This window comes from Callithrix jacchus, chromosome 15, assembly GCF_049354715.1.
Source record: "Callithrix jacchus isolate 240 chromosome 15, calJac240_pri, whole genome shotgun sequence".
Taxonomy (NCBI): Eukaryota; Metazoa; Chordata; class Mammalia; order Primates; family Cebidae; genus Callithrix; species Callithrix jacchus.
In genome coordinates, this window is record NC_133516.1 from 26,133,334 (window position 1) to 26,153,527 (window position 20,194).

Sequence of the window (20,194 nt, forward strand, 5' to 3'; positions counted from 1 at the left end):
TTCTTGAATTGGTTTCTTATTATGTGAATGTTTATATTATCATGTCTGTTCTTTAGTTTCTGAAATGAATGAATGATTCGTGATGCCCTTCCTAAGTCCTTTTCATCTTAAAAATTTGTTTTTGTCTTAACAGAAGATGATTTTCCCGTATGATTGATAGGTTTGCTTTTTATTTAATGTTGAAAGAGGTAAGGAGTTGTTTGTTACTGTCAGAATTGGTCTTAATACTAGAGTTGGGAGTTCCTTAGACATCAGCTAGGCTAGTCTTACCATTGGTACAGAAATGCCTTATGCAGAATTTTAGACATATGTTTGCCCCGCCTTTGCTGGAATACTTTTAGTGATGGATAACTCACTACCTTTTCCAGTATTGTAATGGCTCCATGGAGTAGTCCCCATTATTAAGCGGAAGTGTGCCTCCTGGTTACTTATACCTTCGGTCCTAGTTTCATCCTCTGGAGTAATATGTAACCAGTCTTTTTCCTGATTGACTATATTGATGGCCATGTTTCTTTCCTCCTTGAGCTTTAATTTTCTTGTATATAAAATGACCATGAGTTACATCACCTGGTTAGGTTACTTCACTAGCATTAAAGGGTAAAGAACAACTTGAGATAATTGTGACCTTAGGCAAAATTCTTTTCAGGTCTCGGAGTATTAATATCTTAGTTTTATTTCAAGCAATGTGTTGTCTGTTGGCTTGGGCACTTGGATAGGTACTTTCAGTTGATGTTATTGGTATTAACAAAGACATTAATTTATCTTTATTGAACACGCGCTGACCATTCACTATGTACTAGCACTTGCTTGCTATAAAAACAGTGAGGAAGACAGACACCCTCCCTGCTATAGTGGGGCTTCTTTTCCTTCATGGATGTTTGTACTTTTGAGATATAAATGCTTTTCACTGCTCAAGATAAAATAATTTTGTTAGCCCACTTTTATTCTTAATGTTTTTGGTTTTCTAATTAGTCCAATATTTAAAAGTATGTCTTTGATTTGTAGATATTTGGAGCCTGGGAGTGATCCTTTTCATGTTGGTGTGTGGGCAGCCACCCTTTCAAGAAGCCAATGACAGTGAAACACTGACAATGATCATGGATTGCAAATATACAGTACCATCCCATGTGTCAAAAGAGTGTAAAGAGTAAGTAAAAAAAAAAGTATGTGGAAACCTTAAGGACTCAGATTAAAACCAGAAGGTTTTAATTCCATTAATATGTCAAGAAAATTTGAGAGGACTTCAAAGATTCAAGCTTAAGTTTTGAATTTAATATTTCTGCTGTTGTTAAGAGTGTTTGGTGGGGAGGAGATTAGCCCCCAGATATGATCTGAAATTTAATATTAGAGTACAAACTGTATTCATCTATTTCTTATTCAAGAAATCTATTACCTGCCTCTTCAACCTCCAGGAGTGGTGGTTATTTCATTTGAAATGAAGAAATACCATGGGACCTACCTTTGTCTGCATGAGCAAAAATCAAGACCACCTGGAATTGTTTTAAGTTGCAGAGAAGAGTTAGGGGCATTTTCTTTCCTGAATAGATCATCAACACACTATTTTAGGATTTACATAGTATGTCTCATAATTTTGTTCACACACACCTCCTGCCAGTTTACTAAAGAGCTGTTTTGGTTTATGTGACTATGGGAAGTCATCAACAAAAAGTATACTCAGGTTGATTATTTGGAATTTAAAGTAGTACATAGTACTATGATACGTGTAGTGACAAATACAGTAATGGAATAGAACTGTTGGAAGTTCAATGTTTCATTGGCATTGTAAGTGACATTTTTTAATGAGGTCAGTTTAGCTGATAGCCACTATTTAAAGGACTTTGCTGTAGAAACAGTTTTCAGTTTCTCCTCTCAACTCAGAAGGAAATCTGATTGCTTGAGGAATTTTTTCTCTAAATGGAGCTCCATCTCAGGTGACTGTTTAAGAACTTAGGTATTCAAACTCTGGATTCAAATATTGACTTCTCCCTTTACTAATGATGTCAGAGTGGTAGAACCTACCATATAGGGTTATTGTGAAAATCAAATGAATTAATATGTGTAAAGCTCTTAGCTTGGTCATTAACACATAGCAAACTGAATATGGATGATGATTATTTTTATGACATTACTGTTTCTATTCTGTACTCCAGGAAGCTGGGCAGTTGTCTGTGGGCATGTGTTGTCAGCATGTTGGATGTTTGTAATTCATGTTGTAATTCAAGGAATATTTCCACAGTTTCTACAGAAAAGAAAAGCTTATTTTTATATTGATATATATCATTCAAATAAGTATATAATGTATATGTCACAAAATGAGTACCTATATATGCATTATCTAGCTTAATAGAACAGTTCCTAGTATCTTAGTAGCTGTCTGTATCTCCCTCCTAGAAGGATTTTTCTTTTTCAGACACAGTATTGCTCTGTTGCCCAGGTTGAAGGGCAGTGGCATGATCTTGGCTCACTGCAACCTTCACCTCGGGTTCAAGCATTTCTCTTGCCTCAGCCTCTCAAATAGGTGGGATACCAGCTAATTTTGGTATTTTTAGTAGAGATGGGATTTCACTGTGTTGATCAGGCTGCTCTCGAACTCCTGACCTTGTGATCCGCCCACCTCAGCCTCCCAAAGTGCTGGGATTACAGGTGTGAGCCACTGTGCCAGGCCCCAGTAATTATTTAAAATAATCAGCTGGGTACAGTGGCTCATGCCTGTAATCCCAGTACTTTGGGGCACAAAAGGTAAAAAGAAAAAAAAAAAAAACTGAAGTAGGACAAACACAAAACATATAAAAAGATGGCATAAATAGATCTACAGTCTATCAGTGACTACAATAAATGTAAATGGAATAAACTCTCCATTAAAACACAGAAATGATCAGATGGGATTAAAGAAAAGTCAGCTCTATCTAGCTGGTTGTAAAAGATGTATTTAAAACCAGAACAATGGAACGTTTAAAGTTAAAAAAACAAAAACTATATAGCACACAAATGGTAACCAAAAGAAGACTGGTGAAGCTAAAATTAGACAACATAGACTGATTTTTTTTTGAACAGAGTCTTGCTCTGTCCCTCAGACTGGAGTGCAGTGGTGCAATCTCAGCTCACTGAAACCTCTGCCTCTTGGGTTCAAGCAATTTTCTTGCTCAGCCTCCTGAGTAGCTAGGACTATAGGCACACACTACCACACCCAACTAATTTTTGTGGGATGGAGGATTCCTTTTCTCTTTTCCTCCTCTCCATTCCTCTCCTCTTTCCTCCCCTCTCCTCCCTTCTTTCTTCCTTCCTTCTTCCCTTCTCTGCCTTTACCCTCCCTTTCTTCCCCTCTCCCTCCCTCCCTTCCTCTATTTCCTTCCCACCTTCTACCCTCCTTCTCCTTACTCCCTCCCTCCATCCTCCTTCCCTTCTTCCTTTCCTCCCTCTCTTTCTTTTCTTAGACAGGGCGTTGCTTTGTTGCTCAGGCTAGAATACAGTGGTACAATCATACATAGCTCACTGCAGCCTCCAGCTCCTGGGCTTAAGGGACTGTCCTGCTTCAGCATCCTGAGTAGCTAGGACTAATAGGTGAGTGCCACCATGCCTGGCTAACTTTTAAACTTTTTGTAGAGACTGGGTTTTACTATGTTATCCAGGCCGTTCTTGAACTTCTGGTCTCAAGAGATCCTCTAGCCTCTGCCTCTCAAAGTGTTGGGATTATAGGCATGAGCCACCATGCCCTGCCAAGGTTTTTCTTTTTCCCTTCATTTGACTATCATACGGCTTCTCACTATGTTGCCCAGGCTGGTCTGAGACTCCTGGGCTCAAGCAGTCCTTGCTCAGCCTTCCAAAGTGCTGCAATGACAGGCATGAGCCACTGCACCCAATCTCTTTATTCTCTTTTTGAACAACACAAAATCTTTAGAATATTTTAACTACTATCCAGTATTATAACAACTTTTTCAATTGCCACAAAGTAAATATAATTATCATTCTACACAATTAAAAACTGCTTATGTTTACCCAGATGCTTGACAGAAACTGTTGACCCTTCCAAGTGGAATCACACTATTCTGTCAAAATTAAATTGTTTAGAATTTGTTTTGATGAGCATGTGTTGGTGATAAACTCTGTTACTTGGAATGCCTTCATGTTACATATGCTCCTAAAAGACAGTTTCATTGAGTTTAGAATTCTAGGTTGATAGTTATTTTCTCTCAGCTCATGGAAGATATTATTCCACTGTCTTCTGGTGTTCGTTATTGCTGTTGAGAAGTCAGCTGTCCATGTTATTATCATGTTGTCTCTGCATAGGTGTCCTGTCTTCACTTAGGCTGCTTTAGGATTTTCTGTTTATTGTGTTTAGGATATGTTAGGCTTAGTGGTTCAGGATTTGTGCTTTTTGATGATTTGGAAAATTCTGAGCCATTATCTTTTCAGATACAGTTTCTTCCTCATTTTGTCATTTCCCTCTGTAATTATGATTAGATGTGTGTTAGATATTTTCACCCTGTCCTCCTCTTTCACCACCTGTTTTATATTTACTGTCTCAGTCTACTGATATAGTTATTTCCTTAATTTTATCTTTCATTCTCTGTGTCTAATTTTTAAAATTGGTTTCTTGATTTTGCTTTGTAGTTACAATGATTATTTTTCATTTGTAGAAGCCCTAGTTTTTTCTCAAAACTGCCTAGTAATTTTTTGTATAGTGGTTTTGTTTATAGTAAATAGTATCATCTTTAGTTTCTTGGTTATATTATTTTCAAGCTTCTCTTTCATATCTTAAACATATTTAACACAGTTACATTTCGTGTCTGAAAATTTCAGTATCTAAATTATTTGCATTCTGATTTTGCTTATGTTTCCTACGTCTTGCTGTTGGTATCTTGTTTCTTTTGTGTTTTTGACTGATATTCTTTGTAATATTATTTGAGGAATCATTTGAGGCTGATTTTAAGTTACATTCCTACAAGAGGGATTTGTATATTTATTTCCTTACTAGTTGCCCAGGAGTGCTTCCAGCTGAAACCACTGTAAAGTAACCTCACTGTGTATACCACACAGATATCATTGGTTTGGAACACAGACTTACAGTTAGAAGTTCTGAGTCGTTTCTCATTTTTCATTTACCCTCACCCCAAAGCTGGAGTCCCAGGTCTTTGCAAGGGCTCTACTTGTACTATCTACTAGGCCTTACACATTATATTCTGTTATATGCACCCAACATAGCCTGTAAAGCTGAAGCAAAAAAGGCCAAAGGCCATCTTTGTCATTCACTTTTTAAGAGTTCTGGTTTTACTTCATTTTTAGTTGCTGAGTGTTACTTATTCACCAACATGGTGCCTTTAAATAAAATGTTTTCCTAAAAATATATTACATGGTGTTTTAGTTATTTTCATCAGAAGCATCATTGATTTTTTTCTGAAACAGAAATGGGCTTGTATACTCTATTCTGTATGTCATTGCTGATTATTGAATTTGATTCTGGTATGTCACTAAGTCAGCAGTTAATTCAAGAACAGATGTTGATACCTATAGTTAAATCTAGATGGTACGGAGCTCTTATTTGTGCATTTGGCTTATCAGTATACCTGAAAGTTATGATTTTTTATTTTGCAACTATAGCAGCACTAATTTCTATTATTCCCATCTGCTCCACTGCCTCCACTAGTATACCTAATTTAATTGATGGTATAGATATAGAAAATCATTTTTATTAATAAAATGATCTACCATTGCTAATTCTTGCAAGCAGTTTGCTTTAACAGTGGACTTACCTTCCTTTCCAGCCTGATCACACGGATGCTACAGAGAGATCCCAAGAGAAGGGCTTCTTTAGAAGAGATTGAAAATCATCCTTGGCTTCAGGGAGTGGACCCTTCACCAGCCACAAAGTATAACATTCCCCTTGTGTCATACAAAAATCTCTCAGAAGAGGAGCACAACAGCATCATTCAGCGCATGGTGCTTGGGGACATAGCGGATCGAGACGCCATTGTAGAGTACGTCAATGTCCAGCAGTACAGAGGGCCACAGGTTTAGGATTCTTGGAATGAGCTCTCTCTACTTAACACAGCCTTTCGACACTTGTGTAATAGAGTTCCCAGTTGGCAAGGGTTGTGTCATTTATCGCTAAAGTTCTTGGCCCAGTGCCTGACACATAGGTGTTTTGGTTTTTTTTTTGGTGTTTGGTTTTTATACTAGTGAACAAGTAAGCCATTGCTGGGTGGTGTCAGTGAGTGCTGTGGCCTTTTTCCCTTTCTGCAGGAGTGGAATGAAACAGCTTGTTTTGTATCCCAGTATATACCTTATCTGTAGCACTATTCTCATTCCTCTGTCTCCTTTCGGTCCCCACAGTGAGTAGGGACAACAGGGCAGTACCACATCCTTAGAGTCCTCTAAATCAGGAGTTGGTGCCAGCTACACATTTTTATAAATGAAGTTTTATTAGACCACAGCCGTGCCCATTCATTTAAGTATTGTCAATGGATGCATTGTGCTATAATGGCAGAGTGGTTGCGGGAGAGACCACATGGCCCACAAAGCCTGAAATATTTATTATCTGGCCCTTGAGAGCCCCTGCTGCAGCCACCTGGAGCCTGCAAGTTATATACAAGTTGTTAATTATATCCTTTAAAAACCAAAGCCAGTTTTTAATAAACAGTTTGGAGAATCAAAGATAATACAGCAGAAAGATGCATTTGCTTTGTTCTAATAATGATTAATTTCTGTAAGAGGTCCTGACTGTAAAAATAAGGAATATTTCCACAAATTAAAGGTCAAAAGTTATTTAATATGTTGAATGAAACATTTGGGTATGTTGGAAAGAGAGTATGCTCTAGGAGGCAAAAAAGGGGTTCCCCTCAGGAGGTCCCTTTCGGGATCTGATCCAGTTCCCTGACTTGGGGAAAGAGAAGCCTCTGGGCTGGACTTCGCCATGTGTCCTCTGCCACACGCACACCCACTTGGAGGCTCTGATCCCTGAGAAGGGCAGTGTCTGCATAAAGGACATATGTCTTTAGGGTGTTTTACATTACTGGAAAGAAAGGTTTCTAAAAATAAACCCAGGTTCTTAATTTTGGTTTAAGTACAGATTTCTGTAAGTTTCCAAGTGTATTACGATTCTTTACAGTATTGACTCACAGCTACTTAAATGACCTAAACATGTGGAGAAGATGGGACACTTGCTGTTTCTGCCACAGACACTCACTTTAGGAATGTGTAGAAAATTATTTTTTACTTTTGAGTGGGTAAAAGGCTGTTTGTATCCCTCCATAGTGGCCTTTTGTTCTTAGTTTGAATACATACATATATACGTGTAGTATTGTCATCTAGAACTATTTAATTATAAATCCAAACGGTAGTACAGTTTAAATGGTTCAGGTGTCTCCAGTTTTCCAGTCTGCTGGTTTCCCAAGTATATCCGGAGCTGGGGGAGCCAGTCTTGCTGTCCCCTTGGCTAGCCTCACTCCGTGCTTGCTGCTCACATCGTGAGAAGCTGCTTGTTCTGAGGATGACTCCTGAGTTCCAACACACATTTCTCTTACAACACGTTTCTAAACCGAAGCCAACTCCTAGATTCAGTACTTCGCTGAAGAAACCACTCTAAGAAATCATTCTACCCTTGAATTTCACCATGGGCACGTGCCCTGCCCTGCCCCCATTAGTTGTGACCCCAGTGTACATTTTGAAAAATGAGGTTTCTGCTGTTGCTCCTTTCCTAAGTGTTCATTGTGTATTTTCAGTAACTATAGCAAGTTTCTGAAAACAGTAATTATGTATCTCCTGGCCTTGTGGGATCTGCCCCAAAGCATGCTCCCAGTATATCCCATGACAGGCCAGCTACAAAAGAGTGGGCAGGACTGTGGGCCTTGTTGGGCCTTGTGTCCCAGCACCGTGCCTAGCCAGACTAGGTACTCGGTGAGCATTACTTTTTAAATGGATGAATGAATACATCGATTTTATTCAAAGTGATTGATGATGACATGCTTTCAATTTCTTGAATAATTCTGTAGTGCTAAATTGCCAGTAAATGCAGAGGGAATGTGAAAATAAAAACATTTTCTAATTTTTTTGACTGATACTAGTACTTCATTGTACATTTATGTAACATAGACCTACCTTGTCTTCATTTCATACTTCTAGTGGAAGCAAGTAAGCCACTTGAACAAATACAAACACTGTACACAGAAATTCATTTTGAATAATGTGTGGACGCATTGTCTTATGGATCTAAAACTGAAATCTAACTCAGCTGCTGTTAGCATTTTGGATTTTTCTTTCATTTATGAAAAATGTTCATAAAAATATGAACATATTATTCAGTTGTTTTTAGAATTTCAAGAGTGACCTGAATAACTACTAGTTTGGTTTTTTTCTGGTTTGCATTTTTGCATAATTTTAAAGATTCCAGCCATTGAATTTGAACTTGGTTTACTTTTAAAAATCAATTCCTCTTCATGTAAAAAAACTTTCTGATGTGGCTGACATTTGCCCTCACCTTGTTTTCCCCAGAGCCCTGGAAACCAACAGGTATAACCATATCACAGCTACATACTTCCTGCTGGCTGAAAGAATCCTGAGAGAAAAGCAAGAGAAAGAAATACAGACCAGATCTGCAAGCCCGAGCAACATCAAGGCCCAGTTTAGGTGAGAAAAAAATCTTCACTGATTTTAGTAAGTTAACATTTTGAAATAGTGAACTTTTTTTTTTAATATAATGCTTCCTAACTCTTTGGGGCAAGAAAGTACAAACAGTGATGACAGCCTCATTGGAGAGGCCGCACATGGGCTCTTGGGGTGTATATGAAGGCCTAGATTCCCTCATCACCAGAGATGCCTTCCCCTCCTGGGCTCAGTGGGGAAGGGGCTGTGTCTGTTGGCATGGTCAGGAAAACATGTTTGGAGAAGCAGCCTTAAGCCAGTGTCTTGTCAGTTATTTTCATTAAATTCTTCCAAATCCAACATGTATTAATTGTTATTTTCTTTGGTTTTTCATTCTAGGAACAAGACTGAATTTTCCCTCAGTTATCTGAAGTAATTTTTAAAATTAAATAGAGTATTGCTATGCCACAGTGTTCTCTCAGCATTTCTGGGATTGGATAATCACATTAGCTAGTTGATTTATTAGCTGCTTGACCTTGGGAGGTTGCTTAACCTCTCTATGACTTAGCTTCCCTATCTGTAACACAAAAGTAACTGCTGTTTACCTCGTGGGGCTGTGGTGAGGAATGATCCCTTAGACCAGGGATCTGTATGTTTGCTGTCATTACTGGGAATATTTTACCACCATCATCCAATAAAGTCACGAACCTGCTGCACTCCAGGCCTTTTCTTCCCCACCTCTTCTCTCCTCCCCCGCCCTCCCCCAACCTTCTCACTTTGTTTTTTTTCCTGTGAGAATAACTTTCCACTTTAAATCAAAGCATGGAAAGGGTTTACTTTTTTCATTATGATTATGAAATTTATTTCTAATTTCTCTTTATGCATTCAGATAAAGTAACCCGTGGGACTGTAGTTCAGTGATAGGAGAGTGCTCCTGATTCCGAGTAAATCTGTGTGTACCTCAAATACATGTGAATGTGTGTGTGAATATTATTGTGAATAACAAGATGATTGTAAATGATTCAGAAAGCCATTTCGATTTTAAGTTACTTGCAGTTGGCTCGCCATGTGCACTTCGTTGCTTGGGTGGAGTGGCAGAGTAGAGAGAGGACAACATTCCCAGCTTACCAAAGTGTAAAGATTTGGAAGTCGAATTTAACTAGAACATGAATTTAGTAACTTTATTCATATCTTGAATGTATTCCTCTGTAATAAAAACTAGGCACACTGCCTAGTGTCTGCTTAGAAAAGGACTGAATTCCGGGAGTGAGGGGATTCTTGGGGATGAGATAAACTATAGACTGATGCTCAGAGGTTATGGTCAACCTAGTTCTGACCTGAGCTCCCTGGCAAGAAAGAGTAACCCCAACGCAGATCATCACTACTCGCCAGGTGCACCAAGACTGGAGCTACCACCAGGCGTCTGGAGGAGAGAATATTTAGATTTGAACTCTCTTCTATTCAGTGAAATATACCAGAACTCAGTCTAAAGCTAATTGTATATATGAGACCAGCATTAGCTATAAAGAAATACTAGGCCAGGCACAGTGGTTCAACCCTTTGGGAGGCCAAGGCAGGAAGATCCCTTGAGCCTAGGAGTTCATGACTAGCCTGGGCAACATAGACCCTTTCTTTACAAAAATTAAAAAAAAAAAATTTTTTTAGATACCAGAACTTTCTGAGTTGTTTTACTTTTGCCATGTTCATGAGGACTCTAGAGTGGAGAAGCTATGAGTGCTTTTTTGTACAGCACAGGGTCCACTGGCAGAGTGATGTCTCCTGACTTGTCTTCTCTTTGTTGTCCCTATAACTTTACTGACAAGACCCTGGACCTCCCGTGGTTCCATTGCTGGATATGCCTTGTGGTCAGAATGACCTGGAAGGTAGAAACCTGAACTGAGTCAGGAGACTGTATTTAAAATGGCAGCTGGGCAAAGATAGAGGAAGGGTCAGGCTAGTGAAAGCCACAGCCACAAAGAACAGATACGTGCTGTGTGGCCAGTGGATCGTCCAGAAGAATTGGTGACAGACCGGTTGAGATGGGTGGTTAACAGGAGACTAATATCAAGCCTCCTAGCTGGGCTGGGTGTTTTTGCAAGCAGACTGGTAGGCAGAAAGAAACAGGGATTTGGCCTGCAGGTTCTGGAGTCCAGAGGCAGAGTCCTAGATCTGGAATTGAGTAAGAACACAGGGACTCAACTAGAGAATGAAGACCCAGATGCCATCTCAGAAATGTAGGTATAACAGATGGCTTAGCTCAAAGGAGTGGTGTTAGTACAAATAGGATCCTGCAGCAGTGAGCTAGAGTGGTATTGGCAGTTGTCAAATCAAGTAGCTTAAAGTTTCTTAAATTCTAGAACAGATTCTGTTTCAGATATAGTAGCATTAACTTTGTTAAAAATATGAATAAGTGTAGGGCTACCCCAGTACATTCGTGTGGAAGAACATGAGGTCTGAGAGAGGGGCCTAGGCATTTAGATTTAGTCCAGATTAAGAACTCTTATGACTGACTTGTGTCTGGGGCTGTATGCAGACTGCAAAGACTCTTCCTCCAGCCTGCCCTGGAGAGCCGAGGATACACTGTTGGAACTCTCTAGGGAGGAGCCAGTTAGCAGGGCAGGCATCTGATAGACTGCAGCCAGATAGTTCTGGAATGGAAAACCAAGAAGTTAACCCAGCAGCAGGACGTGGCCACACAGTGTTAGTCATTGTGTGGTTATGACCACTTCAGGGAATACTGCTGCTTAGCTTCAAATTTAAATTTTTTAATGACAGGTTTATTTTATTAAAGGGTAACCTGTGCAAAACATAAGAAAACTTGCACATAGCAAGTCTAGTAGATATTCCACATACAGTGGCCACTGGTAAAATTTTGTTCCTGCTTTATTATTATAACTATATCACTGTACCCCTGGGGAGAGAGGATAGTTGACAGTTCAGAGATGTTTATTTAGAATAGCAGCTAGAGAGCCTCCTTTTAAAAGTTCGTCTTCTTTGGCTACCAAGCAGTATTCTTGTTATTTGGGCAACTCCAGGTTGGTAGATAAAATGAAAGTTTAAATAGTGGCAAGTTTTGCTGTTCATGGGCATTTAAAAATGTGCTTATTTAAGGCTGGCAGAGTGGTGTGCACCTGTAGTCCCAGCTACTCAAGATGCTGAGGTGGGAGAATTGCTTGATCCCAGAGGATTGAGGCTGCAGTGAGCCGCATTCATGCCCTTGCACTCCAGCCTGAGTAACAGAGTGAGACCCTGTCTTAAAAGATAGATATTTATATTTAACTTAGTGAGTTTTTTAATTGGCGAAGAAGAGATTTTTATATGATTTTGCATGATGTATATGTGTCGTACGTATAGCTTTTGTTTCTCTCTAGATGCATTAAACTGTTTCCATTGTTTTTTTAATAAACACCAAGCTCTTACCCCATGTTAAAATCAGGAGCCCTGGAAATTTCAGGTGAATTTTATTTGTAGTAAATAACCTTTAAAGATTATGATCTAAGAACCAAAGGTACAAGACGTGTGGTGTTCAGGTTTTTCTTTGCCAATAACCTCTATTGTGCTTTTTTTAAATGTTAATCTTGTAATATAAAGCTTTTGTTTAGAAAAGATGAGTAGTTATTGCCCCATTTTCTTTTCTGATGAAGTTGTCATTTGACCAATAAGCCACAACTGAACCGTGTTTCAAAACCACATTTACACTTGTGGTGTCCTTGCTGATGTTTTACATGATGTTGAATGGCTTTGCAGAGCTGCTGCTTTTTTCTTTAAGTCTGTAGATTTTGTCCCAGTAAGTTCAGTGTGATGCACTTTACCATCATCTGCATAATGATTATATGGCTTTGTTTCCCCCAATCTGTTACATAGGCAGTCATGGCCAACCAAAATTGATGTACCCCAGGACCTTGAGGATGACCTCACGGCCACTCCTCTGTCTCACACGACTGTCCCTCAGTCTCCTGCTCGGGCTGCCGACAGTGTCCTCAATGGCCATAGGAGCAAAGGCCTGTGTGACTCAGCTAAGAAAGACGACCTTCCCGAGTTGGCTGGACCAGCACTCTCTACAGTGCCACCCACGAGCTTAAAACCCACAGCCAGTGGGCGGAAGTGTCTGTTCAGGGTGGAAGAAGATGAAGAGGAAGATGAGGAGGACAAGAAACCCATGTCCCTCTCAACACAAGTGGTTTTGCGCCGGAAGCCATCTGTGACCAATCGCCTGACATCCAGGAAGAGTGCTCCTGTCCTCAACCAGATCTTTGAGGAAGGGGAATCTGATGACGAATTTGACATGGATGAGAATCTGCCTCCCAAGTTGAGCAGGTTAAAGATGAATATAGCTTCTCCGGGTACAGTTCACAAACGCTACCACCGGAGGAAAAGTCAGGGCCGGGGCTCCAGCTGCAGTAGTTCGGAGACCAGTGATGATGATTCTGAAAGCCGGCGGCGGCTCGATAAAGACAGTGGGTTCACCTACTCCTGGCACCGCCGGGATAGCAGCGAGGGGCCCCCTGGCAGTGAGGGGGATGGCGGGGGCCAAAGCAAGCCAAGTAATGGCAGCGGAGGGGCGGACAAGGCCAGCCCCAGTGAGAACAATGCTGGTGGGGGCAGCCCCTCCAGCGGCTCGGGTGGCAACCCCACCAATACATCGGGTACCACACGCCGCTGTGCCGGCCCCAGCAACTCCATGCAGCTGGCCTCTCGCAGTGCTGGGGAGCTCGTTGAGAGCCTCAAACTCATGAGCCTCTGCCTTGGCTCCCAGCTTCATGGGAGCACCAAGTACATTATTGATCCACAGAATGGCTTGTCATTTTCCAGTGTGAAAGTCCAAGAGAAATCTACATGGAAAATGTGCATCAGCTCCACGGGGAATGCAGGGCAGGCCCCTGCAGTGGGCGGCATAAAGTTTTTCTCTGACCACATGGCAGATACCACCACTGAATTGGAACGGATAAAGAGCAAGAACCTGAAAAATAACGTGCTCCAGCTACCTCTGTGCGAAAAGACCATCTCTGTGAACATCCAGCGGAACCCTAAAGAGGGGCTGCTGTGCGCGTCCAGCCCAGCCAGCTGTTGCCACGTCATCTGACTGTGGCCCTATCTGGCCGCTAGCACGCTTCCTGCTCAGAGCAGTGAAGACCGGCTCACTTCACTGTTCCCATTTGTTTTTACTGTTTTAAAGTGGGCGTTAGAAGCAATTATTTATTACCTTTCCATTTGTTCGCCTGATGATGTGACAATGCATGGTCTTTGTGCATGCTGCTAGACACTTTTCTTTTCCAGCCGAAAAGCCTATTATGTAATTTTTACATTCATAATTTTAATGTGGATGATCAGGACTAAATTAAGATGTATATTTGGAACCTAATATAAATGGAGCACTTAGAAATTTGATGTTCTGCACTTAACCTAGAGAGAGAAAAAATGCTTTTTTTGTGAAAAATCTGAATTCCTGTCCTGACCTTCTGTGATGTGGAAACTCTGTGCTCTGAGACACACTCTGGTGTCTGAGACAGAACCAAAGCAATAACGTGATACCCACAGGCCTGGAGCCAGCTAGCGACCTTGTGTCGCCCAGCCGTCCATGGCCTGTGCAGAGCAGAGGACAGTGAGTGTCTGCACTGAGAACCTTAAAAACCACAATTTGAACATACCCACACCTGTTTGTCTTAAGCTATAGTATAAAACCAAGTTTGGGCTCTTAAAATTTAACTGAAAAAGATATCCTTGTTTTTGTAATAGGTAAGATAAAGTACTTAGATTTATAAGGCAGCTTCCCCTGTAGTGATAAATTACAAGCAGACAATCTTATTTTGTAATGTGAAGTGATGATGTCTTAACTCTACTTAGAGAGTGTATGTCTGTCTAACAGAACAAAAAGATGCTCTGTGTAAATTCCTTCCTGTAGGGCACACCGCAGGATTTCCATGTAGATAGAAAAACTGTAGGGCCTAGTACAGAAGGTGCACACAAATGTTGGCAAAGTCAAAACCCATGAATTAAAACAAAACTTACTGGGATTTGTTTTTTAGGAGTTTGGTAATTAAGTTAACTCTTGTTATTTTCATTGAGTTATATCCTTTGGCTCAGCTAGCTGTGAAATTGGCTGATCAAAAAATATACATAAAAGGGTAAAATTCACACTTACAGCAAACAAAAATGCACAAAGCCTGCTTTGTAACTTTTTTTCTGGAAGTGTTTTTCACTTTGCCTTTTCCTGCCAAAACAATAATCAACCTTGCTTTAACCTATTCCTGTACAAAGACTGCTTTTGACCAGATAATCATCTGTCATGGCATTTTCTCTTGTAGGACACTGTATATTGCAAACTGCTAATTATGGAAGGGGCCAGTTGCTGTTTTTTATGCAGTGCCCTGGGAGTCTTAAAAACAGTGCTTAGCAACATTGGTGATAGAATGTGGCTGGGACCCAGTTCCCCTCCCCACTCTTCAGCCCTCCTATCATGTCTGAGGTGATGGACTGAGACGCATCTGGTCATGTAATTTGGAGAGTGGGCAGATCACCAAAGAACTGCACTGCTGTGGTCACTGTTTCTTCAAGTACACACTGACTCTGCTACTTTAGGATAAATATATTTTACTGAGAACTCTGAATTTCACAGTATACTTACTAAACTAAGTAAAAGTGATACTTAAAATACTTATTTTACTTTCTAGACCTAGGCTAGATATGTTTTAAGCTACAGCTCTAGTTCATTGTGATATTTATAATTTGAAAGCTATGAGAATAGATGTGTGGGTGAAGCCATAGAACATATTTGCTTGAAATTCTTGAGCAGGGATCTTATAAAGGGCCAGAAATAAGATGTGTGGTTCACATAGAGAGTGAGCGTAACATCTGTATTAAACGTGGGAGAGAAGTTTATAAAGGGCATTGGCAATAAACTCTTTGTTGCAGCTGTTTTCCAAGCAGTGTAAATACTTTTTCCTGTGATTATGTATAGCCTTGGAATGGCACCTTTTAACTGACCCATATGTGTTTGGTTTTCAATGGTTTTTTATATTCAGATGTATATATGGTGCTCACTTTAGGATCAGCAGTGTTGACCATTTATGCTGCATAGCTGTATTATAGCCTTATTAGTTGTGTGTGGTTGGTTGACCCTCTGGGTATACAAATGTCAGTCTGAGTGGTGTCTTACTCCTTTGTTCATAAGTGAATGATTGTGCATGTGTTGTATGTCATAGTATGTCGTCACATAAAAGGGAGGGAGCAAAAGACCATTACATTAAGATAATATTGGACCAAACTACTTACTTGCTCTAAACAATTACTTGTACTCCTTAACCTGTCTTCAAAAGTTGCATATAGTTACAGTAGTGTATAAATTACATATTGTGGAAAAACAGTCTTGTATTTTTCTGTATGTGTGTATATATATAATTATGTACTTCTGGCAATTCTATCTGTATTTAAAGATGTGACAATCTTGACACCAATTTTAAGAATAGCTGTGAGACCGAACTGAATTAAAGATACCCCAAGTGAAAATTGATGTGCGTTAAGAGGGTACAGACTTATCAACTGATTTGGTCAGTTGCTTCCAATGCTGGTTGATTTCCCTCATTGTGTAAACATTGACAGGTATGTGACAAATGGGGAAAAAATCCAAATAATAAAGTGACATATTGGTGTTCAGCAATATAAACTGTGTCCCGTGTTGTATTGGTTCTCATGCGTGAAGCTTTGCGTGGTCCCACTCAGTTAGACCCAGCCTCCTCCATGTTCTGTGCCTGCACCACCAGATGTGGCTGAAAAAGTATAGTCATGACTACATTTACTTTAAACTCATGACCACAAATATCAGGTGGGCCCACGGCTGCCCATTAAGTACACTTTATTTTATCTACTTTCGTCACTCTGCTGGTCACTATGCTGCCTAATTGAATAAACAGAAGCAATGAGAACTGCCACAAGTTTCCACTTCCGCCTTCCTCCCTTCCTTCACATGCTCTGCCCTTCCTCTTGTTACTAGGATTCCAAAGTCAGCTACTCTTACTCAGTTCTCACACAACCATTACCATAAGCAACTTTTACCCAACCCCAAAAAGAAATCTTGTGCCCTTTGGCACAGTTTACCTTTGTCCTCAACACCCCTTATTCCAGCCTCATGCGACCACTTCGTGTTACCAATTTTCAATCCCGTTAGAATTTGATTAATTGCTATACTCTCTTCCTTATAAACCTCCCATCTTTCAATATCTCACTTCTGCCTTGCTGCTCCTCAGTCCACTGACCATTCCTCATTCTCCCAGCCTCTAAATTTTTAGTGTCCCAAGTTTCAATTCTGGCCCCTTTATCTGCAGTGAGTCACCTGATGATTTCATTTAGTCTAATACTAGATGCTGGTAGAAGCCCAAAATGCATTTAGCCCAATATCCCAGGAACACTGGATTTCAACTACCGATTTGACTTTTCTACTTGGATGTGTCTATAGCATCTCAATTTTCACAAGTTCAAAACTTCTAATCTTTCCCCTCACATCTTTTTACTAGTGCACCCATCTTAAATGGCAACTTCTGACCTTCAGTAGTTGGATACAAGCTGAAAATCTTGGTGTCATCCTTCACTTTTTCATCTCAACATTCAGTCTATGAGCAAATCTTACTTACCTTTCAAAGTTGACTGCTTCTCTTTGCCACCACCACTACCACTCAAGTCCATGACACTCATCTGAACTGTAAATGCCTCTTAAAGGGTTTCCCTGTGTTTGCCCTTGTCTTTCTCATTTATTCTCCATTCAGCAGTATGAGAGATCATTTTAAAGGCTAAATCATACCGTTTTGAAAGGTGTTTAGTTTCCAAATATTTGGGGATTTCCTACATGTGTTTTTATAACTAACTTCCTACATATGTTTCTATAACTAGTTTTATATCATTTTTTATCAGTGCATGCTTTGTATAGTTGAAATCTCTTGAAATTACTGAAACTTGTTTCATGGCCCAGCATATGACCTATCTAGGTGAATGTTTGCTGAGTGCTTGGAGAGTGCTGTTGGTGGAGTGTCCTATACATCAGTTAGTTCAAACTGGTTGATAATGAATGTTCAAGTTTTCTATATTCTTACTTTCTGTCTTAATTATTAAGAGGGGAGTGTTGAAATCTCCAACTATGGTTGTGGATTTGTCTGTTTCTCCTTTTAGTTCTAGCAGTGTTATTTTATAAAATTTGAAGCTCTATTGTTTGGTACCTATGCATTTAAGATTGTTATGTAATACTGATGAATTGACCCCTTTCCTCATTATGAAATGGTCTCTCTTTATGCCTGGTAAATTATTTGTTCTGAAATCTACTTCATGTGATAGTGATATAGTCACTCCAGCTTTGACTTGTGAGAGTATATATTTTTTCTATTCTTTACAGTTAACCTATTGTGTCATTTTGTTTAAGGTTTGTTTTTTGTAGTAGCATACAGTTGGAACTTGCTTTTTTATCTCATCTGCAAATGTCTTTTATTTCGATGTATTAATTTAGTGTAATTGTCAATATGGTTGAGTGTAAACCTACCTAGTTTTCTATTTGTCTGTTATTTTTCCCTCTTTTACTACCTTGTTTTGGTTTAACTGAGCACCTTTTGTTATTCCATTTTATCTCCACTATTGGCTTATTGGCTGTACCACTTATTTTTCAGTGGGTGCTATAAGATTTGCAATATGTGTATTATATCACAGTCTATCTTAATACATCATTCGTGTAGAGTATAAGAACTTTACAACTGTATGCCTCTATTTTCCTCTTCCTGGTTCTTTACATGATTGTTGTCATACATTTTATTTTTACACATGTATAAATATTGTTTTAACTAGTTTTTAAGGGATTAAACATGGGGGGAGTAATTTAGCTACATATTTGTCATTTGCAGCACTCTTCATTTATTTGTGTAGATCCACACTTTGGTTTTCCTTCTGCGTGTAGAACATTCTTTAACATTTTATATAATGCAGATCTGCTGGCATTACATTCTGTCAGCTCTTGCTTGTCTGAAAAATTATTTTTCCTTTATGAAGGATATTATCATTGGGTATAAAAATTCTTGATTGATTTTTATTGCAATGCTGGACACTGAATTTTACATTGTTGAATGCTGTAATTTTTTGTACTCATGTAAGAAGTGTTGGATTTCATTTTGGAATGCAGTTACTTAAAGTCATTGGATCCTTCATGTCTCACTTTTAAACTGTTAGGGCAGATCCTGAGCAGTCTTCATCTAGGGCTAACTTGGCCCACTACTGAGGCAATATCTCTCTAGAGACTCTATTGAGGTTTTTTCACTCTGGCTGGTAGGAACATGAACTATTCCCAGCCTCGGGTAAGTTCTGAGCATTGTTCAGCCTACTGCTTTACAGTGGTTCTTTCTCCAGCCTCAGGTAGTTTTCTCATAGGTACTGATCAGAACTCAACCAAAAAACATAGATTTTCTTTTGGAGCTTGCTCATTATCTGTACAGCTCCCTCCTCTCTGCCCTGCACATTGGTTTTGAACTTAAAACTAAACAACCAGGCTATTTAGGCTCTCCCTCCCTGTCTTCTGGTAACTGCCTTTGGGCAGTGAGCTGGGGCATTCAACTCACAGGGCTCACCTCATTTTCCTCCCTTCTTTCAAGGATGACTGCCCTATGCTGTCTCTTGCTCAATGTCTGAAAACTATTGCTTCATATATTTTGTTTGGTTTCCTAGTTGTTTAAGGCAAGAGGATCAATCAAATTCCTCTAATTTCATCATGGCCAGAAACAGCAGTCTAAATCGTGGGTCACTCCCTGTTTAAAATCTTTCCATGGCTTCCCATCTCCGATTTAAAAGTCTAGTCCTTGTGTGGTAGCCCACAAGGCTTCAATCTGTCCTCTGCCCCAATTATCACATCTCCTCCTGTCAACTTGCTCATTAAGCTCAGGTTGCAATAACCTTGCTAGTCCTTGAACAGGCCAAACACAGGACATGTCAGACTTTGGGTGGTTGTTTATCCATGGCCCTTCTGCCCCCTACAGCTGCTCAGCAGGGATGAGTTTTCTCAGACTTCTGGAATCCAGGGAGAGAAAGACTGTAGCCCTTTTTGAGTTGATAAGGCCTAAGCACATTGTGGCTACTAGGGAGGGAGCTGCATCTTTCATGATCCCCAAATCCAGGACCAAGCACTTGCTGGACACCTCACTCTGAGCAAGGTGTTACAGATTAGAAAGTCAGAAGAGAAAAATGAATCATGGTTCTTGCCAGTTCATAATGCCCTTGGAGAAGAAAATGGTGATTTAAATTAGCATGAGATGATGGATTAGAGGTAGTGATGTGTCTGCACAGCAATGATATCAGGGTCAGGGAATTCTAAGAAGGGCAAAGCAGGGAGGAAGAATGCAGAGAGTGTGAGCAGGGTTCCAATCATCTGGAGGTCCCTGTGTGACCCACAGGAGGTATCAGTGGGCTTTGCTGAGAAACAAGAATTCATTTTGCTTCTTGAATCCTTTATCATTTCATAAGGACTCCAAGGTTTCTGGATTAGAAGATGAAAAGAGTGGGGTGGGGGGCACTGGTAGAAACAGTCACTAAGGGGAACACCAGCATGAGACTGAGTCAATGTCTTACTGGCAGAGCTGGCTTCATGTGTGTGTGC

General features: G+C 40.0%; 1 protein-coding gene across 5 annotated transcripts in view; it reads left to right on the plus strand.

The window, feature by feature from the left end:
- The window catches only part of SNRK (SNF related kinase), a 66,394-nt gene extending 50,154 nt beyond the window's left edge, over positions 1–16,240 (plus strand). For all 5 annotated transcript variants that reach the window (XM_035275002.3, XM_002758253.5, XM_008981480.5 and 2 more), the window contains 4 exons: positions 1,006–1,147; positions 5,763–5,975; positions 8,488–8,622; positions 12,442–16,240. In XM_035275002.3, the coding sequence (XP_035130893.1) occupies positions 1,006–1,147; positions 5,763–5,975; positions 8,488–8,622; positions 12,442–13,660 (1,709 nt within the window). In that variant the 3' untranslated portion in view covers positions 13,661–16,240. The remainder of the gene's footprint in view (positions 1–1,005; positions 1,148–5,762; positions 5,976–8,487; positions 8,623–12,441) is intronic.
- The last annotated feature ends 3,954 nt before the right edge of the window (positions 16,241–20,194 follow it).